This window comes from Crinia signifera, chromosome 4, assembly GCF_055691185.1.
Source record: "Crinia signifera chromosome 4, ASM5569118v1, whole genome shotgun sequence".
In the NCBI taxonomy this organism is placed as follows: Eukaryota; Metazoa; Chordata; class Amphibia; order Anura; family Myobatrachidae; genus Crinia; species Crinia signifera.
The window spans coordinates 292484093-292499061 of record NC_139220.1 but is presented as its reverse complement, the minus strand read 5'-3'; the positions used below and the strand labels follow the sequence as shown (position 1 = coordinate 292499061).

Sequence of the window (14969 nt, the reverse complement as noted above, 5' to 3'; positions counted from 1 at the left end):
ATCTATCTGCTGTATTCCTATAAAATACATATATTCTTGTCACCCCACCCCCTTATTACAAGAGTAAGATAAGTGCAAATTTAGTAACGTAATTTCAAGCAAGTCAAATTCTGCTAAATTAAATATCTATCTATCTATCTATCTATCTATCTATCTATCTATCTATCTATATATATATATATATATATATATATATATATATATATATATATATACTGTTCCTCTAGATCTGTACCTAATCTGATTGACATTTCCACTGAGAAAACCTTTAAAGTTCATTCTCAGAAACAATGAGGTCTAGCTTGTGGTCTAACTTGATTCTTTGCTAAGATTGTATCCATCAATGTTTCAATAGAATAGCAACAGTTGCATACAACTTTTTATTGTATCCTTTTAGTATCAAATGGTCAAGCACTGCCTGGAGATTTGTTTCTGCTGAATTTCAATTCTAATGCCACTCACAATATGACAACTGATGCTTGCCATATAAATGTATGTTTAATGACTTAATAATTAAATTATAAATAGAAACATATATATATATATATATATATATATATATATATATATATATATATATATATATATATATATACATATACATACATACTACATTCTGTGTATAGTTATTTTTATTTTTATTTTTTTACATTGATGTATTTCAACGTTTCTACCGGTTTAGTAATGGGACCTTAGCACTGATAATACTGGTGGCAAAAGCACGAAGTCAATCATCTCAAAGGCCCCAGTACCAGCGTAAGTATACTAACTTTCTGTACTCCCTCCAATTAACCCTCCCTCTCTGTGGCCTACAACTCCAATCAACCGCACCGTATTTTCAAATTTTGCAGCCTCTCCCTCCCTTACCCTGTCCCAATCCACGCCACCAGCCTAACTCATGTGACAATGGTAACGCTAAATTTGGAGTTTGGGTTGTAAAGATTGTGTTATTTCATAATGACTGGTGTCAATGTTCTGGCGCTGGTCTATCATCCGCTACCTTTGTATACGCAAGAGAACAACTGCCTCCCATTTCAGTCATATGCTAACATCCCATTCGCTGCTAAAAAAAACACAACAAAACTATACATATTTAGAATTGACGGGTACTTAATGGATATGGCATTTTAAGAGCAAAAGAACGGTGGCCCCAAGCTTTGCCATCTGAGACCATGTAGTTCCAAACACTTTTCCACCTGCACTCCTTTTCAAGAGCCATGGGCATGATAATAATCTTTAACACATGGTATACATTTTTCAAATTAACAAGTATGTGTGTGTGTATTTCAGATCAGACACTGAATGAAAGAATGAGAGAGAGAGAGAATGAAAGAGAGATAGAATGAGTGAATGAGAGAGATGGAGAATGAAATAATGAGAGAGAGATAGAGAATGAGAGAGAGAGATAATGAAAGAATGAGAGAGATAATGAGAGAGCAAATGGAAGAATGAGAGAGAGAATGAGAGAGAGAGAGAATGAGAGAGAGAGAGAATGAGAAAGAGAGAGAATGAGAGAGAGAATGAGAGAGGATGAGACTGAGACAGGATATCAGGTAGATATAAGGAGTGAGAAGAGGTTGCCAGGGAGAGCTAAAGGTGAGAGAGGGTACCCGGGAGAGAAAGGAGTAGAAACAGAAGGTGTCAGGGAGAGACATGGATTGAGAAAGAGAGATGGTTTTAGGCAAATAAATGCAATACTAAATACTAATAACGACTAATAACGTGCCATTTAGATTTATTTCATTTTGCTACTGGTTTCTCTCACCGTGCAACTAAGCATTGGACGTGGGGAAAACGAATATCATTAGACACATACAATCTGCTAGTTAATCACTGCATGTATACAGGATGAGTTCCTGTAGAAGAGACCAACATTTGCAGCAGTAGCGTTGGGCTAAAAGTGATATTTGTGTCTCCCCATTTCAGCATGTTCACCCAATGATCCGAATGTGGGAGGGTTAGTGATGACTCCGCCCTCATAGCCATGCAGTTTCCTCCTAGGTCCGCTTTCACAGTATAAGAAAATGCCAATACCGCAGCAACAGCACACACATTTTCTCTTTGTATCTAGCATACATCAGGAAGCATTATGTCTGGCAGAGGCAAAGGTGGTAAGGGGCTTGGGAAAGGAGGCGCCAAGCGCCACAGGAAGGTGTTGCGAGATAACATCCAGGGGATCACCAAGCCTGCCATCCGCCGCCTTGCCCGGCGAGGAGGTGTGAAGCGCATCTCCGGACTTATCTATGAGGAGACCCGTGGGGTTCTGAAGGTCTTCCTGGAGAACGTGATCCGGGACGCCGTCACCTACACTGAGCACGCCAAGAGGAAGACTGTCACCGCTATGGACGTGGTCTATGCTCTCAAGCGCCAGGGCCGCACACTCTATGGATTCGGGGGTTAAACTATTGAGGCGCAATCTAATATCCACACCCACACAAAGGTCCTTCTCAGGGCCACCCATCTATTCTAGAAAAGAGCTAATATCACTACATTGCTGCTCGGGACAGTGTCCCGACTCCACACCGGGGAGTGTGCTTTGTTTGGGGCAGGGTAAATTGGTGACCACAAGTAATTCTGTGTAACGAAACCCAGCTATAGTGGGGTGCATAAAGCGAATAATTCAAGCGTAAACGGGGCGCTGGTATATATTAAGCTCACATAGTTAGAATACTAGGGGGGGATGTGTGGCCGTCTAATGGGAGAACCCTAAGGGAATCTCCACTGTAAAATGACTAAAGGAACCCAGTGCTGGGCGCAGACACGTCCTTAATCTTTCTATCAAAACAATATTGATTATATTTCGTTGTATCTCAATAGCTGAAAATATCTTTTAAAAACACCGATGAACATTTCAAAATGAACTTCTGTCCAATACAAAGATGACCCACCTTTTAAATAGCCGTAAAACGAATTGGTATTAGGAATGTTCTATTAATATAATGCAATCAGGGAATTAGAAGGTGCAGTCTTTGTTTTGTTATTAATTGATGTCAATCCCAAAGTGTTATTTTGTTGCCGGCTCCTGTATAAGGCATCATGGTGTCACCCAGGCAGAAAACAAGTCGGTAGTAAAGGGTCATATCTAGTAGCTGTGGGAAATGAGGGGAGGCTGATCCAGCTCTCCAGCCTCACGGTGAAGGAACTAGTCAGGCTTGCGCGGAGGGCGCTGCTGTCCACACTGTCACTGTGCTGCTGCCGCTGGACACTAGCTCACCTGGCACTAGCTCTAAGAAATTGCCGTCGCCTGCAGAGCAGACTTGCCAGCGGGGACAAGCCCTGGTAAAACCACGCCGCCAGGCCCTCTGGGGCATTACACTTTGCCAGTCGCTGTAGAGTTATGTTTTATTCATAACTTTTTTGTTTGGTTGCTCCCATCTCTTTGTTCCATGTTCTCTTAAAAGACACTATAAAGCCTCCTGTATCTGAAGAGGTATCTACTATACTCTAGGATACTGAAAACGAAAATTTAGACTCCGAATAGAGATAAAATAGCTCTTCATTTTGCCCGACATATTGGCCATCATAACATTACACAATAGACCTAATCACGTCGAAATACATGAAACTTGTATAGTTGCAGATGTGATCCTGTAAAGACGATGTAGACGTATGAACGGGAGATCTAGAAGTAAACTGACTGTTTGATTCCCTGCTCACCCTAGCTGAAAAGAAAGAAATATATATATATATATATATATATATATATATATATATATATATCAGGCTAATGTGGTTTGTTCTATCTATCTATCTATCTATCTATCTATCTATCTATCTATCTATCTATCTATCTATCTATCTATCTATCTATCTATCTATCTATCCGTATTCTGATAATTTCATCCTATAACGTGGCACATTGTAAGATGAAAATGGCGGGATATTTGAAAATTCCAAACGGTTATAGTAAACCAATCGGTGGACGAGACATATCTTCCAATCAGTGTGCAGCACTCTGTATAAATGGGAGTGTAAAACGAGTCTTACAGACACTTTTCCAGTCTAATTGTGCAGCAGCATCAGAGTTTCTTTGTTGTGAAACATGGCCAGGACCAAGCAGACAGCGCGTAAGTCCACTGGCGGGAAAGCTCCCCGCAAACAGCTTGCAACCAAGGCTGCCCGGAAGAGCGCCCCAGCTACCGGCGGCGTGAAGAAGCCTCATCGTTACAGGCCAGGTACTGTTGCCCTCCGAGAGATCCGTCGCTACCAGAAATCCACAGAGCTGCTGATCCGCAAGTTGCCCTTCCAGCGCCTGGTGCGTGAGATCGCCCAGGACTTCAAGACCGACCTGCGCTTCCAGAGCTCTGCCGTCATGGCCCTGCAAGAGGCCAGCGAGGCTTACCTGGTGGGGCTCTTCGAGGACACCAACCTGTGCGCTATCCACGCCAAGAGGGTGACCATCATGCCCAAAGACATCCAGCTGGCCCGCAGGATCCGAGGGGAGAGGGCATAGATGCTCAGCACTCGTGTACAGAGAACACCACAAAGGCTCTTTTCAGAGCCACCAAATCGTTCTAAACGAGCTAAAGCATAAACGACGTATTAATGTCCGAGCAACAGGATGCTGGTGAATTCTCCGCTCTGCTCCTCACCTAGAATAGCTTCAAGTAACTACTCACATTTGTTCGGTTGACCCTTATTTTGGGATGAGTAAGACCCCAATTCATCAAAGGATCGTTATGTATCCCTATAGATTGTAAGCTTGCAGCATTGCCCTCCTACCTCCAAGTTTGTCTGTTGTTACCCAGTTTGTCTTATCACTGTCTACTATTGTAAAGCGCAACGGAATCTGCTGCGCTATATAAGAAACTGTAAATAAATACATGTATCAGAAATATGTCTATTTCAGGGACTAGTTCATTGTGGGAACATTGTTCTTACGACATTTCCATATAAAGTGGTTTCTCTTTCAGCATATAGGTCTGCTATTGAGCCGAGCGCACTAAAACACTTGCTCGCACACACAGCCGAGCTTCGCTAGGAAGGACCAGCTTATTAGTGTAAAGAGAGGGTGCAAAGTGGACTTGCAGCGCTCAGCTTTGCACTCCTCTAGGGAGCTCATTTGCAGTGTACAGAGGGAGCATCTATTTAGACCAGCGCTCCCAAAGTGTGAGAAGTTGGACTTTATGACAGTTCAGGCTACTAGTACATGTGTACAATGCTGCTGAACGATCGTGTGCATGAATGGAATGTGATCATAAGAGCGCTGCTTAGCCAGATAACGCTACAATAGAAACAGTGGTAGTATCCACAGCTCTCATGGGAAGACGTGGGTGGCTCTGAGAAGAGCCTTTGTGGTGTTTCAGGGACAAGGGATCTGTGGTGGGAGACAGTTGCCAGCACATTACTTGCTCTTGGCCGGTTTGTGGCTCTCGGTCTTCTTGGGCAGCAGCACGGCCTGGATATTGGGCAGTACACCTCCTTGGGCGATGGTCACTCCACCCAACAGCTTGTTAAGCTCTTCATCGTTGCGTACAGCCAGCTGCAGGTGGCGGGGGATAATGCGGGTCTTCTTGTTGTCGCGGGCAGCGTTACCGGCAAGCTCCAGAATCTCAGCCGTCAGATACTCCAGCACCGCGGCCAGATAGACCGGGGCACCGGCACCCACACGCTCCGCATAGTTTCCCTTCCTCAGCAGACGGTGAACGCGACCAACTGGAAATTGGAGACCGGCCCGAGATGAGCGAGTCTTGGCCTTAGCCCGGGTCTTGCCGCCTTGTTTCCCTCTGCCAGACATGCTGCTAAGATCTTCAGTGGACAAGTTTAAACGAAAAGGAAACAGAGCGAACTCTAAATACTGTGCACACGAGACAGCGCCTCCTCTTATATACACACTCATTAGGGTCCAGTTCTTGCTCTGTGATTGGTCTGTGCTGGAACCTGATCTGCATTGGTGACTGTGAAACTAGACCAATCTGCAAATGGCGGGCGGGGTTTCGCCTACATCTCTTCTAGCCAATAGTGTTACCAGCAGCGGGGAAGACTCGTTTGCATAAGCTGCCTATAAATAGAGCCGCTCTCTCCAGACACAGGACAGAATTTTCTATCTGCTCTGAGAGGCGATTATTTACCATGCCTGATCCAGCCAAGTCTGCTCCGGCGCCCAAGAAAGGCTCTAAAAAAGCCGTGACCAAGACCCAGAAGAAAGATGGGAAGAAGCGCAGAAAGACCAGGAAGGAGAGTTACGCCATTTATGTGTACAAGGTGCTGAAGCAGGTGCACCCTGACACCGGCATCTCCTCCAAGGCTATGGGCATCATGAACTCCTTCGTTAATGATATCTTTGAGCGCATTGCTGGGGAAGCTTCCCGCCTGGCTCACTACAACAAGCGATCCACCATCACCTCCAGGGAGATCCAGACCGCCGTACGCCTGCTGCTGCCAGGAGAGCTGGCCAAGCACGCCGTGTCCGAGGGCACCAAGGCCGTCACCAAGTACACCAGCGCCAAGTAATTTCCCCTTCCACCCGCACCAACACAAAGGCTCTTCTAAGAGCCACCCACCTCCTCTCTAATCGAGCTGTAACTGTTTTTAATATGTCCTGACTGCTGCGAGTTTAGGGCTATATATAGACATGGTCTGGATCCTGATTGTTTGTCTTTATCTATATATTTTGCTCCTTATGCCGGGATGAGTGTACAATGCAGTCAGATATAAAGTTACTAGCTGCTCTGAAAATCCCTTTAGCTATCGTGTATCTATTAATGTATCCACTGTATCACGAAGAAGCATTTCTATTCTGCTTCTCCGCGTTATAGGTTTCCTTTTGCAGGGCTTGTAAATCTAGTACCAAATGTAGGACAGGATCATTATGTCCCTTATATCACGGATGTGCCTGATGCTTAAAACAAGCAATCCTTAGAGCTGGGATATTTCCCTTGCAGTTGCTGCATACCTAGAAAATGAGGTTGGATAAAAATGTTGCAAAGTCATTACATTGTAGCATTTGGTTACTTTAACATCACATCCGGATCTCAGATGAACACATTTGGTAAAGGATCGACGTTTTCCTAGATATGTGTTCCATCTCACTGTTCATGCAATACAGGGATGCCATCTCCAGTATTACCGCAGCTCTATTCTACTAGGACATCGGGTTCCGTTACGCTGAATTAATGTATAGGTAGTCACAGAAACCCTGCTTCTTAGGCTCCCAGTTCCCTACAGTAACACACATACACAATGAGAAGCAGTGTCCCGGATGGGTCATTACTTTATCACGCTCTTTTTATGTTACATTTCCAACTCAGGAAGTGTCCCCCGTGCAAGGCATGCCCATTGAGACTTGCCGATTTTACTATATCTCCGGATAATCGGTTCCTTCACAAAGCACAATGAATAGCCTACAGCTCTGCCGAGAGAGGGTGGGTGGCTCTGAAAAGAGCCTTTGGGGGATAACAAGGGAGCGAGGATGCGGCGGCTCTTCCCTCACTTCTTTGCCGCAGCTTTCTTGGGCTTTGCTGCCTTCTTGGCCGGGCTTTTTGCGGCTTTGGGCTTCGCCGCCTTCTTAGACGGACTCTTGGCAGCTTTGGGCTTTGCCGCCTTCTTGGCCGGACTCTTGGCGGCCGCCTTCTTCGGCTTCACCGCTTTAGGCTTCTTTGGGCTTTTGGCAACAGCCGCTTTTGTGGGTTTCTTCACCTTCTTCGGGCTCTTGGCTGCACTCGGAGCTTTCTTGGGCTTTTTCGGTGATTTGGACACTTTCTTTGCGGCAGGTTTCTTGGGCTTCAGAGACTTCTGGGCGACCTTCTTGCTCTCCGCCTGCTTCTTATTGAGCTTGAAGGAGCCGGAAGCGCCGGTGCCTTTCACCTGGGTGAGAGTTCCTTTGGTCACCAAGCTTTTCACACCCAGTTTGACGCGGGTGTTGTTCTTCTCCACATCGTAGCCTCCGGCAGCCAGAGCCTTCTTCAGGGCAGCAAGAGAAACCCCACTGCGCTCCTTAGAGGCTGTCACGGCTTTTACGATCAGCTCGGAGACGCTGGGTCCAGAAGACTTGGCGCTTTTCTTAACTCCTCCAGCAGCTTTCTTCGGCTGCCTCTTCTTCTTGGCTGCGCCCTCTGCTGGAGGGACAGCGGCGGCGGGTGCAGTTTCTGCCATTCCAATGAGCTGTTCTGAATAACAAATACAGCAGTAGTAGTAAAAACAAGCGCAACTGTCCCGGGTACTTTATATACACTGCAGCTGTATTGTGATTGGCTGCTAGGAGTTAAGCGTCCTGTGTCTTCATTGGCCGAATAATCAGACGTGTAAAACCTTTCAAAGTCTGAGTGTAAGGGACAAACTGCTCTCACATCTTGTGTTTCCCTAGTGTAGAAAAATAGTCTTTAATAAGGTATGAGATGGACAGAGAACTGCTTCTCAGCACCACACCACTACTTCACGGTTTCCCCTAACCCTGTATGACCGTTGCTAGCCTTGTAGTTGAAAAGCCGAACAGGCACAGTCACTGGCAGCTCACAAGAACCAGGCTGGATCATCCCAGCATGTTCCCAATCTCTCCTTTTGCTTGATAAAATTTGATTAACGTCCAGGTAATCAGCTCTTATTATGTTTTTTTGCTGAGTTTGGAAAAAAAAAAAAAAAGGATTTATGCAAAACCCCCTCGTGTTCCAAACACTGTTGAATACCAATCAATGTAACATGAAGTCCAATAATGTTACAATCTCGAGTTAAATGCCTACTGTCTTTGTGGCACTACTTAGATTAGAGACCTAGGATAAGTGCAAAATACAGGGGTGCCTTATAAATAAGCACCCATGTAAAGAATACAATGGTACCTTATATTAAATTAAGATCAATTCATTCACATCACAAGATCACACCAAGTCTCAAAAAGTGCATTGATATTTTAATCTATCTGCTGTATTCCTATAAAATACATATATTCTTGTCACCCCACCCCCTTATTACAAGAGTAAGATAAGTGCAAATTTAGTAACGTAATTTCAAGCAAGTCAAATTCTGCTAAATTAAATATCTATCTATCTATCTATCTATCTATCTATCTATCTATCTATCTATCTATATATCTATATATATATATCTATATATATATATATATGTATATATATATATATATCTATATATATATATATATGTATATATATATATATATATATATATATATATATATATATATATATATATATATATATATATATATATATATATACTGTTCCTCTAGATCTGTACCTAATCTGATTGACATTTCCACTGAGAAAACCTTTAAAGTTCATTCTCAGAAACAATGAGGTCTAGCTTGTGGTCTAACTTGATTCTTTGCTAAGATTGTATCCATCAATGTTTCAATAGAATAGCAACAGTTGCATACAACTTTTTATTGTATCCTTTTAGTATCAAATGGTCAAGCACTGCCTGGAGATTTGTTTCTGCTGAATTTCAATTCTAATGCCACTCACAATATGACAACTGATGCTTCCCAAGTCCTGACGTCAGGAGTCACAAAATATCAGCATCTGTGGGTACGGCAATTATTCTCCAGTGCCATGATATTGGAGTACCCTATTACTATTTTACTCTGGTCAGCAAGCATTAAGTATGCTCGGGGGGTAACCAGCAAATCATTGCTTACTTGGGCCACTTTTATCCCCTCCCCCACACTCCGTATCTTAGACTGTGCCAGGTAACCTACCTGTAACTCGGCCATTTACCATGAGAGATGCTTTACCGTTTATGATGGGGTCTGTCTGTAATCCGCTGGCCCCCAGCTCTTTTTTTTATTTTTTATGCCCATGTAGCCCAGCTCTTAGGTTGAACATAAAGAATGTCAAGGCATCACCTGGTGCCCCAGTGCTTATTAAACAAGATCTGGGTCCATGGGTGAAGTCTGGGGGGGAGTTTTGTAGCAGTACCACACTGAGGCACAATTACATTGTGATAAATAAAATATGAAAATACAGAATCTATATGAGAGAAAAAAATGTGTCCCCATATAATTAATAACATGGTACTGTTAACAGGAAGTGCAGCTGACAATTATCCTGTCTCCTGCTCTACCACGCACTGCGTACACACACACACACACACACTCACCCATGCATGAAATGTGTATTCATTAAAGATTGCGAGCAGGGCCCCCTTACTTCTGTCTGTTAATATTATTACTCAATCTCATTTAATTACGGTCTTGTTCCTAACCAAGTTTAACATCATTATTCCCTAGTTAATCTTTAGTTGACTTACTAGATTGTATCAAATATGGTTAGGAGTTACTGCAGAGATTGGTAAATCTGTATTCTAGCAATGTGAGCAGGACTTTCAGTGCAGACATTCTTTTTTTTTTATTTACAGTTCAAGCTGGTGATTGTCAAAGTTCTCTTTGTGGACTTCTGCTTGGCCTGGGTGGTGGACCGGATTCTTCAGTATTTCTTGGGGAGCTGTAAGCTGAAAGTGCCTTCTTGAAAGCAGTCCACAGACTAAAACACACTCGCAAATAGCAATCCCATCTGAAAGGTTCAGACGTCATTCCCAAGAGCACCTTTGGCCCCCGTGGTGGAATATTGCGAATGGGATAGTGATGAAGAGAATTTAACTCAGCTCTTGAAACTTGAATTACACGATTAAGGACATGATAAACTGATTTTTTTTCTACTGGAATTCGCTTTTGGAAAGCGCAAACAGTTTGTTAAATAAACAGCATTGGTGAATTTTATAACTTTTTTTTTTTCTTTTTTGGATCCAAATTCAATTCGATCACAAATCATTATTTTGATGCCACACGTTTTTTAGTATTTAATGTTTTTTTTTCTTTTTTTTTTTCTTATTTTTTTTTTTTAATATATTTTGCAGGACATAGATTGCTAATGAGTTCTGAATAGTGTTAATGTTTCATACACTTGGGGAGTGAGGCGTATTATTGTTCTATTTACAAACTGGAGCAATGAGGCTCCATCATGGTGCAAATGGGTCACATGTGCAGTGATTACTATGAAAGTTGTTGGGGTGCAGATTTGGTCTGTGTATGCCCTGCTCTAGCGGACCACATGTGCTTTGGCTGCCGTTCATGCTCACTTTCCCAAGCAAGGAAAATACAGAGAACATAAAACAAATTGATAAAAGTGCAGCTATTTTGTGCTTCTATGTGTGAGACCGGTTTTGATGCCAGAAAGTAAATTTGTTTATTACAGGTAACGGAATTAGTCTGCAATAGATGCTCCTTTTGGTCATCAAGGTACGTGACCCCTTCCTGTGTAAAGTGGGCACATTTGCAGCCCGTGGTCACGGCTCTATCTCATTGAATGGGCACAGACACTCCCTCCCTGCATTTTAGGTGTAATGTATGTCCATATTGCATCTCACCTTCCATCGGCCCCTTTGTGTACTATAAGGAACGGGAAGAGAACTTCAGGAGGTAACACAAGTGTTGTGTGACTAGGGGTGTACAGGGTCAACAGTGTCACAGTATAAAAGAGCAAATGAGCACTACTGGAATTACAATGAAAGCTGAAATAATATGGGGGAGGGGGTGATAATACACCTACGTGCCTGAAAGTACCCAAGTACACAGTTAGGGTTACCACCTTTGTGTTATGAGATTCCCGGACAATGCCCCACCCCTTGACACACCTCCAGCCCACCAATTAACCCGCCCCCAGCCCCGCCCCTTGATCCACTTTATCGTGGCTTTTTTTAACCTTTGTTTCAATTCTATTCTTAATTTTGCACAACGTAATGCCACTTACACGTTACATCACACACTGTAGTGACCATTACACGTTATGCCACACATGATACCTATTACATGTTATGCCAGCCACCCCGATGCCCATTACATGTTACGCGATACACTGTGATGCCCATTACACATTATGCCATACACCAGGATGGCCATTGCACATTATGCCAGGACTCAACAATTTTACTTTAAACAGGGGCAACATGGACAGTGCGCGCCGGAGGCGTGCGCCAAAAATTTACACCATAATGCCTATTACACGTCACATGCCCATTACATATTATGCCACTTGCCATAATGTCCATTACATGTTATGCCAGGGCTTGACAATTTCTTTTTCTAAATAGGGACAACAGGGATAGTGTGCGCCGGTGGCGCGTGGCAACATTTTTTACACCGTAATGCCTATTACACGTCACACAACCATTACATGTTACAACACATGCCACGCCGTAATGCCCATTACATGTTATCCCAAACACTGTAATGCCCACTGCACATTACGCCACCGTGATGCCCATTACATGTTACGCCTCACATGATCCCCATTACATCACACACACTGTAATATATACTGTAAATAAAGAAAATTACTATAAATAGCTAAACACTATAAAAAATACTGTTTTAAATTAAATAAGTGCGTCAGACTCCTGAGTGGAACAAGACACAAGTCCCGAAGTCCCTGATCTGTCTCCCAGTCGCTGCCACCCATGCCTGTCAGCCCAGGTGAGAAGCCACCAGCCCCCAGTGTCCCCGAGTTACTCACATGCCATATGGTGAAGAAAATGAGGGCAGCGCAGAGGACCAGGGACAACATGTAGCAGAAGGCAGCGAAAGTAAATGCCATAGCAAGCGGCGAGCCCAGCCCGGCCAGCAGCACCAGTCCTCATGTGGCCGGAGAGCCCAGCGCAGCCACCAGCCTCGGTGCGCTCTGCGCCACTGCTGCGCCCGGGTGCATTGGATGCGCGCAGCAGAGCCACCTCCAGCCTAGCCCAGCAGGCGACGCCTCATGTCCGGCACAGGGCTCAGAAGTGTCCCGGCATACAATACTTTGTCATGCCGGGGCCCGGGCAGTAGTTCCGCCCCTGAGTCCTGGCATTTCAAATCTTGCGCCGCCTGCCGTCCAGGGAAGGAGAGACGCTGCCACACCACCACTGCTGATCTTGATTGGTTGCCTGGACCGCGAGCTCCTATTGGCTCGCGGTCTGGGCAACCAATCAGGACCAGCAGTGGTGGTGTGGCAGCGTCTCTCCTTCCCCGGACCGCATAGGATTGGTGCAAGATTTGTATTACCAGGTCTGACAGGCAGGTCCCGACTCCCGCGCTACAGCTTCAAGTTCTCACACACCAAATTGTGGCGCGGTTCCTGGACAATGTATAGTGCGGGAACACCACCCGTCTGGACACTGGGCTTAATTACCGGACTGTCCGGAGTAATCCCGGACGGGTGGTAACCCTATACACAGTTCATGTAACAACATATTTTTTTTTTTGGTCCTACGTTTTTTATGGGCCTATTTAAGCAATCTACTCCAGAAGTATCACATTTGCCACCAATGCGAGCAGGAATACCTTTATAGGACAGGGCTATTGTAAAACCAGATGCTCACTCTTACCCTCTCAAAACCCAAATAGGGACTCTGAGTCTTTTTATATATCACGTTTTGTGAGTATAACTGGTTCTCAGGCAGAGGCAGTGCACAACTATGATGCCCTTTATTAATGGGCATCCACTCTTTCAGTATGATGTCTCGCCATAGGACATAGACCAGTGTGGGCAGGTCTCTATGATACAACTGTATAAAATGCCGCTGGAATTGGAAGTCTAAACATTCATGTTCATTTGAATCCAGATGGATTTTGTGCCTGCTTGGTGGGTGTAAGCCCTGAACCTCCCCCAAAGTCTTCAAATTGCTGTAGGCACCGGGTGCAGTAAGGTGGTCAGTAACAAAGAACAATCAGTAGTTGAACCCTAGTTAGAGGGGTCAATGTTATCTGGCCATACAGACATTTGAATGAGGAGCAGCCAGTATGGTATATTAACAACTGCTTCTGCAGGGATCTCGTATATGAAACTGCTGCATGAATACATATACTTATGGATTTCCATTGATGATTGCTGCTTTGGTGAAGGTATGGAATGATTATGGCTCCTCCCAACAGTGTACATCAGCTAACCCTGGATTGGCACGCTTGGTTGTAGGTCACTACCTAATGGAATTATTATTATGATTTTACTTATAAGGCGCCCCAAGTGTTTTGCAGCGCCGTACAAAGGAACAGTACAGGGAGACAAAGTTAACATTACAGTAATGAATAATAAAATAGAGTACAGATAACATGAATGCCACAATTCAATACACATTACAGCTTAAATGTAAGTAATGAGGACTTGACCAATGTGCTACTAGGGACTGGTGGGAAAAGATGGAGATAATTATGCGGAAGAAGATGGCCGCTGAGTGTTTTAGTGCGGGAGAGCTGTGAGTCAAATGTGAAGAGAAGAGGGCTTTGACAACAGGAGGTAAGAGGGATCTGCTCTGAAGAGCTTACATTCTAGTAGGTATCATAGTTAACAAAAGAAACCCATTGTCACTCTCTTTGGATTGGTCATGGAAAATGTTAATGTCTTTGGGATGCTCACCAAAGTGGTCTCTCAAAATGCTGGTACACACTGTGAGAGGCAGGATACGTCTTCACATTAATATCAGGACAGATGAATCCGCTGGAACCTGGTGTTTCCCTTCCAGCTTCCTATGCAGCCTGCACAAGGGCCATTAGAGGGCAGTCATCACTATGACTACAATGTTCCAATCAGCTGCCTATTTTTATCTTATGCCCATTTGTATAGAAGATTAGCATGCTTTATTCATTGACAATCTTATCCTCTCCACCAAGGTAGGCTGCGGCACAACAGGGGTTAGTTAGGGACTTCTATACATTGGGGTTTTCCTAAACTCAGCCACTCATTGTCCATTAGGGCAGATGTTTTATACCCCTTTTACACCAAGGAATGACCCAGGTTGGACCCAGGTCAGCCTTGGTGTAAAAGGGGCCAACCCAGGTCCAGTAACACTGGTCTCCTACCCAGGTCCTGACCAGGGTTGAACACTGGTTGGACCTGGGTCGTGGGTGGTGTAAATGGTCCCAACCCAGGTTGGGACATCCGGGTAGTGCTGAACGGATACAGAAGTGCTGGACGCCTTTCCACAGTACGCTGCAGTGGCAAAAGACAGCAGCCAGGAAAGATACGGGCAGTGCACACAGAAATAAT

At 44.3% G+C, this 14969-nt stretch overlaps 3 protein-coding genes across 3 annotated transcripts; 1 reads left to right on the top strand and 2 right to left on the bottom strand.

The window, feature by feature from the left end:
• The first annotated feature begins 2089 nt into the window (after nt 1–2089).
• LOC146073221 (histone H4) lies at nt 2090–2401 on the top strand. Its single transcript, XM_083180408.1, has one exon. It carries the CDS (start codon nt 2090–2092, stop codon nt 2399–2401), a length of 312 nt encoding a protein of 103 aa, XP_083036534.1.
• A 2943-nt stretch (nt 2402–5344) lies between these two features.
• LOC146073220 (histone H2A type 1) lies at nt 5345–5737 on the bottom strand. Its single transcript, XM_083180407.1, has one exon. The coding sequence runs from the start codon at nt 5735–5737 to the stop codon at nt 5345–5347; it is 393 nt and encodes a 130-aa protein (XP_083036533.1).
• A 1691-nt stretch (nt 5738–7428) lies between these two features.
• Nucleotides 7429–8094, bottom strand: LOC146072778 (histone H1.01-like). The gene has a single exon (XM_083179970.1). The coding sequence runs from the start codon at nt 8092–8094 to the stop codon at nt 7429–7431; it is 666 nt and encodes a 221-aa protein (XP_083036096.1).
• Between the last annotated feature and the right edge of the window lie 6875 nt (nt 8095–14969).

Bases quoted from the DNA above. Each gene is read 5' to 3' on its own strand.
- LOC146072778 (XM_083179970.1), bottom strand. From the start codon at position 8,094: ATGGCAGAAACTGCACCCGCCGCCGCTGTCCCTCCAGCAGAGGGCGCA.
- LOC146073220 (XM_083180407.1), bottom strand. From the start codon at position 5,737: ATGTCTGGCAGAGGGAAACAAGGCGGCAAGACCCGGGCTAAGGCCAAG.
- LOC146073221 (XM_083180408.1), top strand. From the start codon at position 2,090: ATGTCTGGCAGAGGCAAAGGTGGTAAGGGGCTTGGGAAAGGAGGCGCC.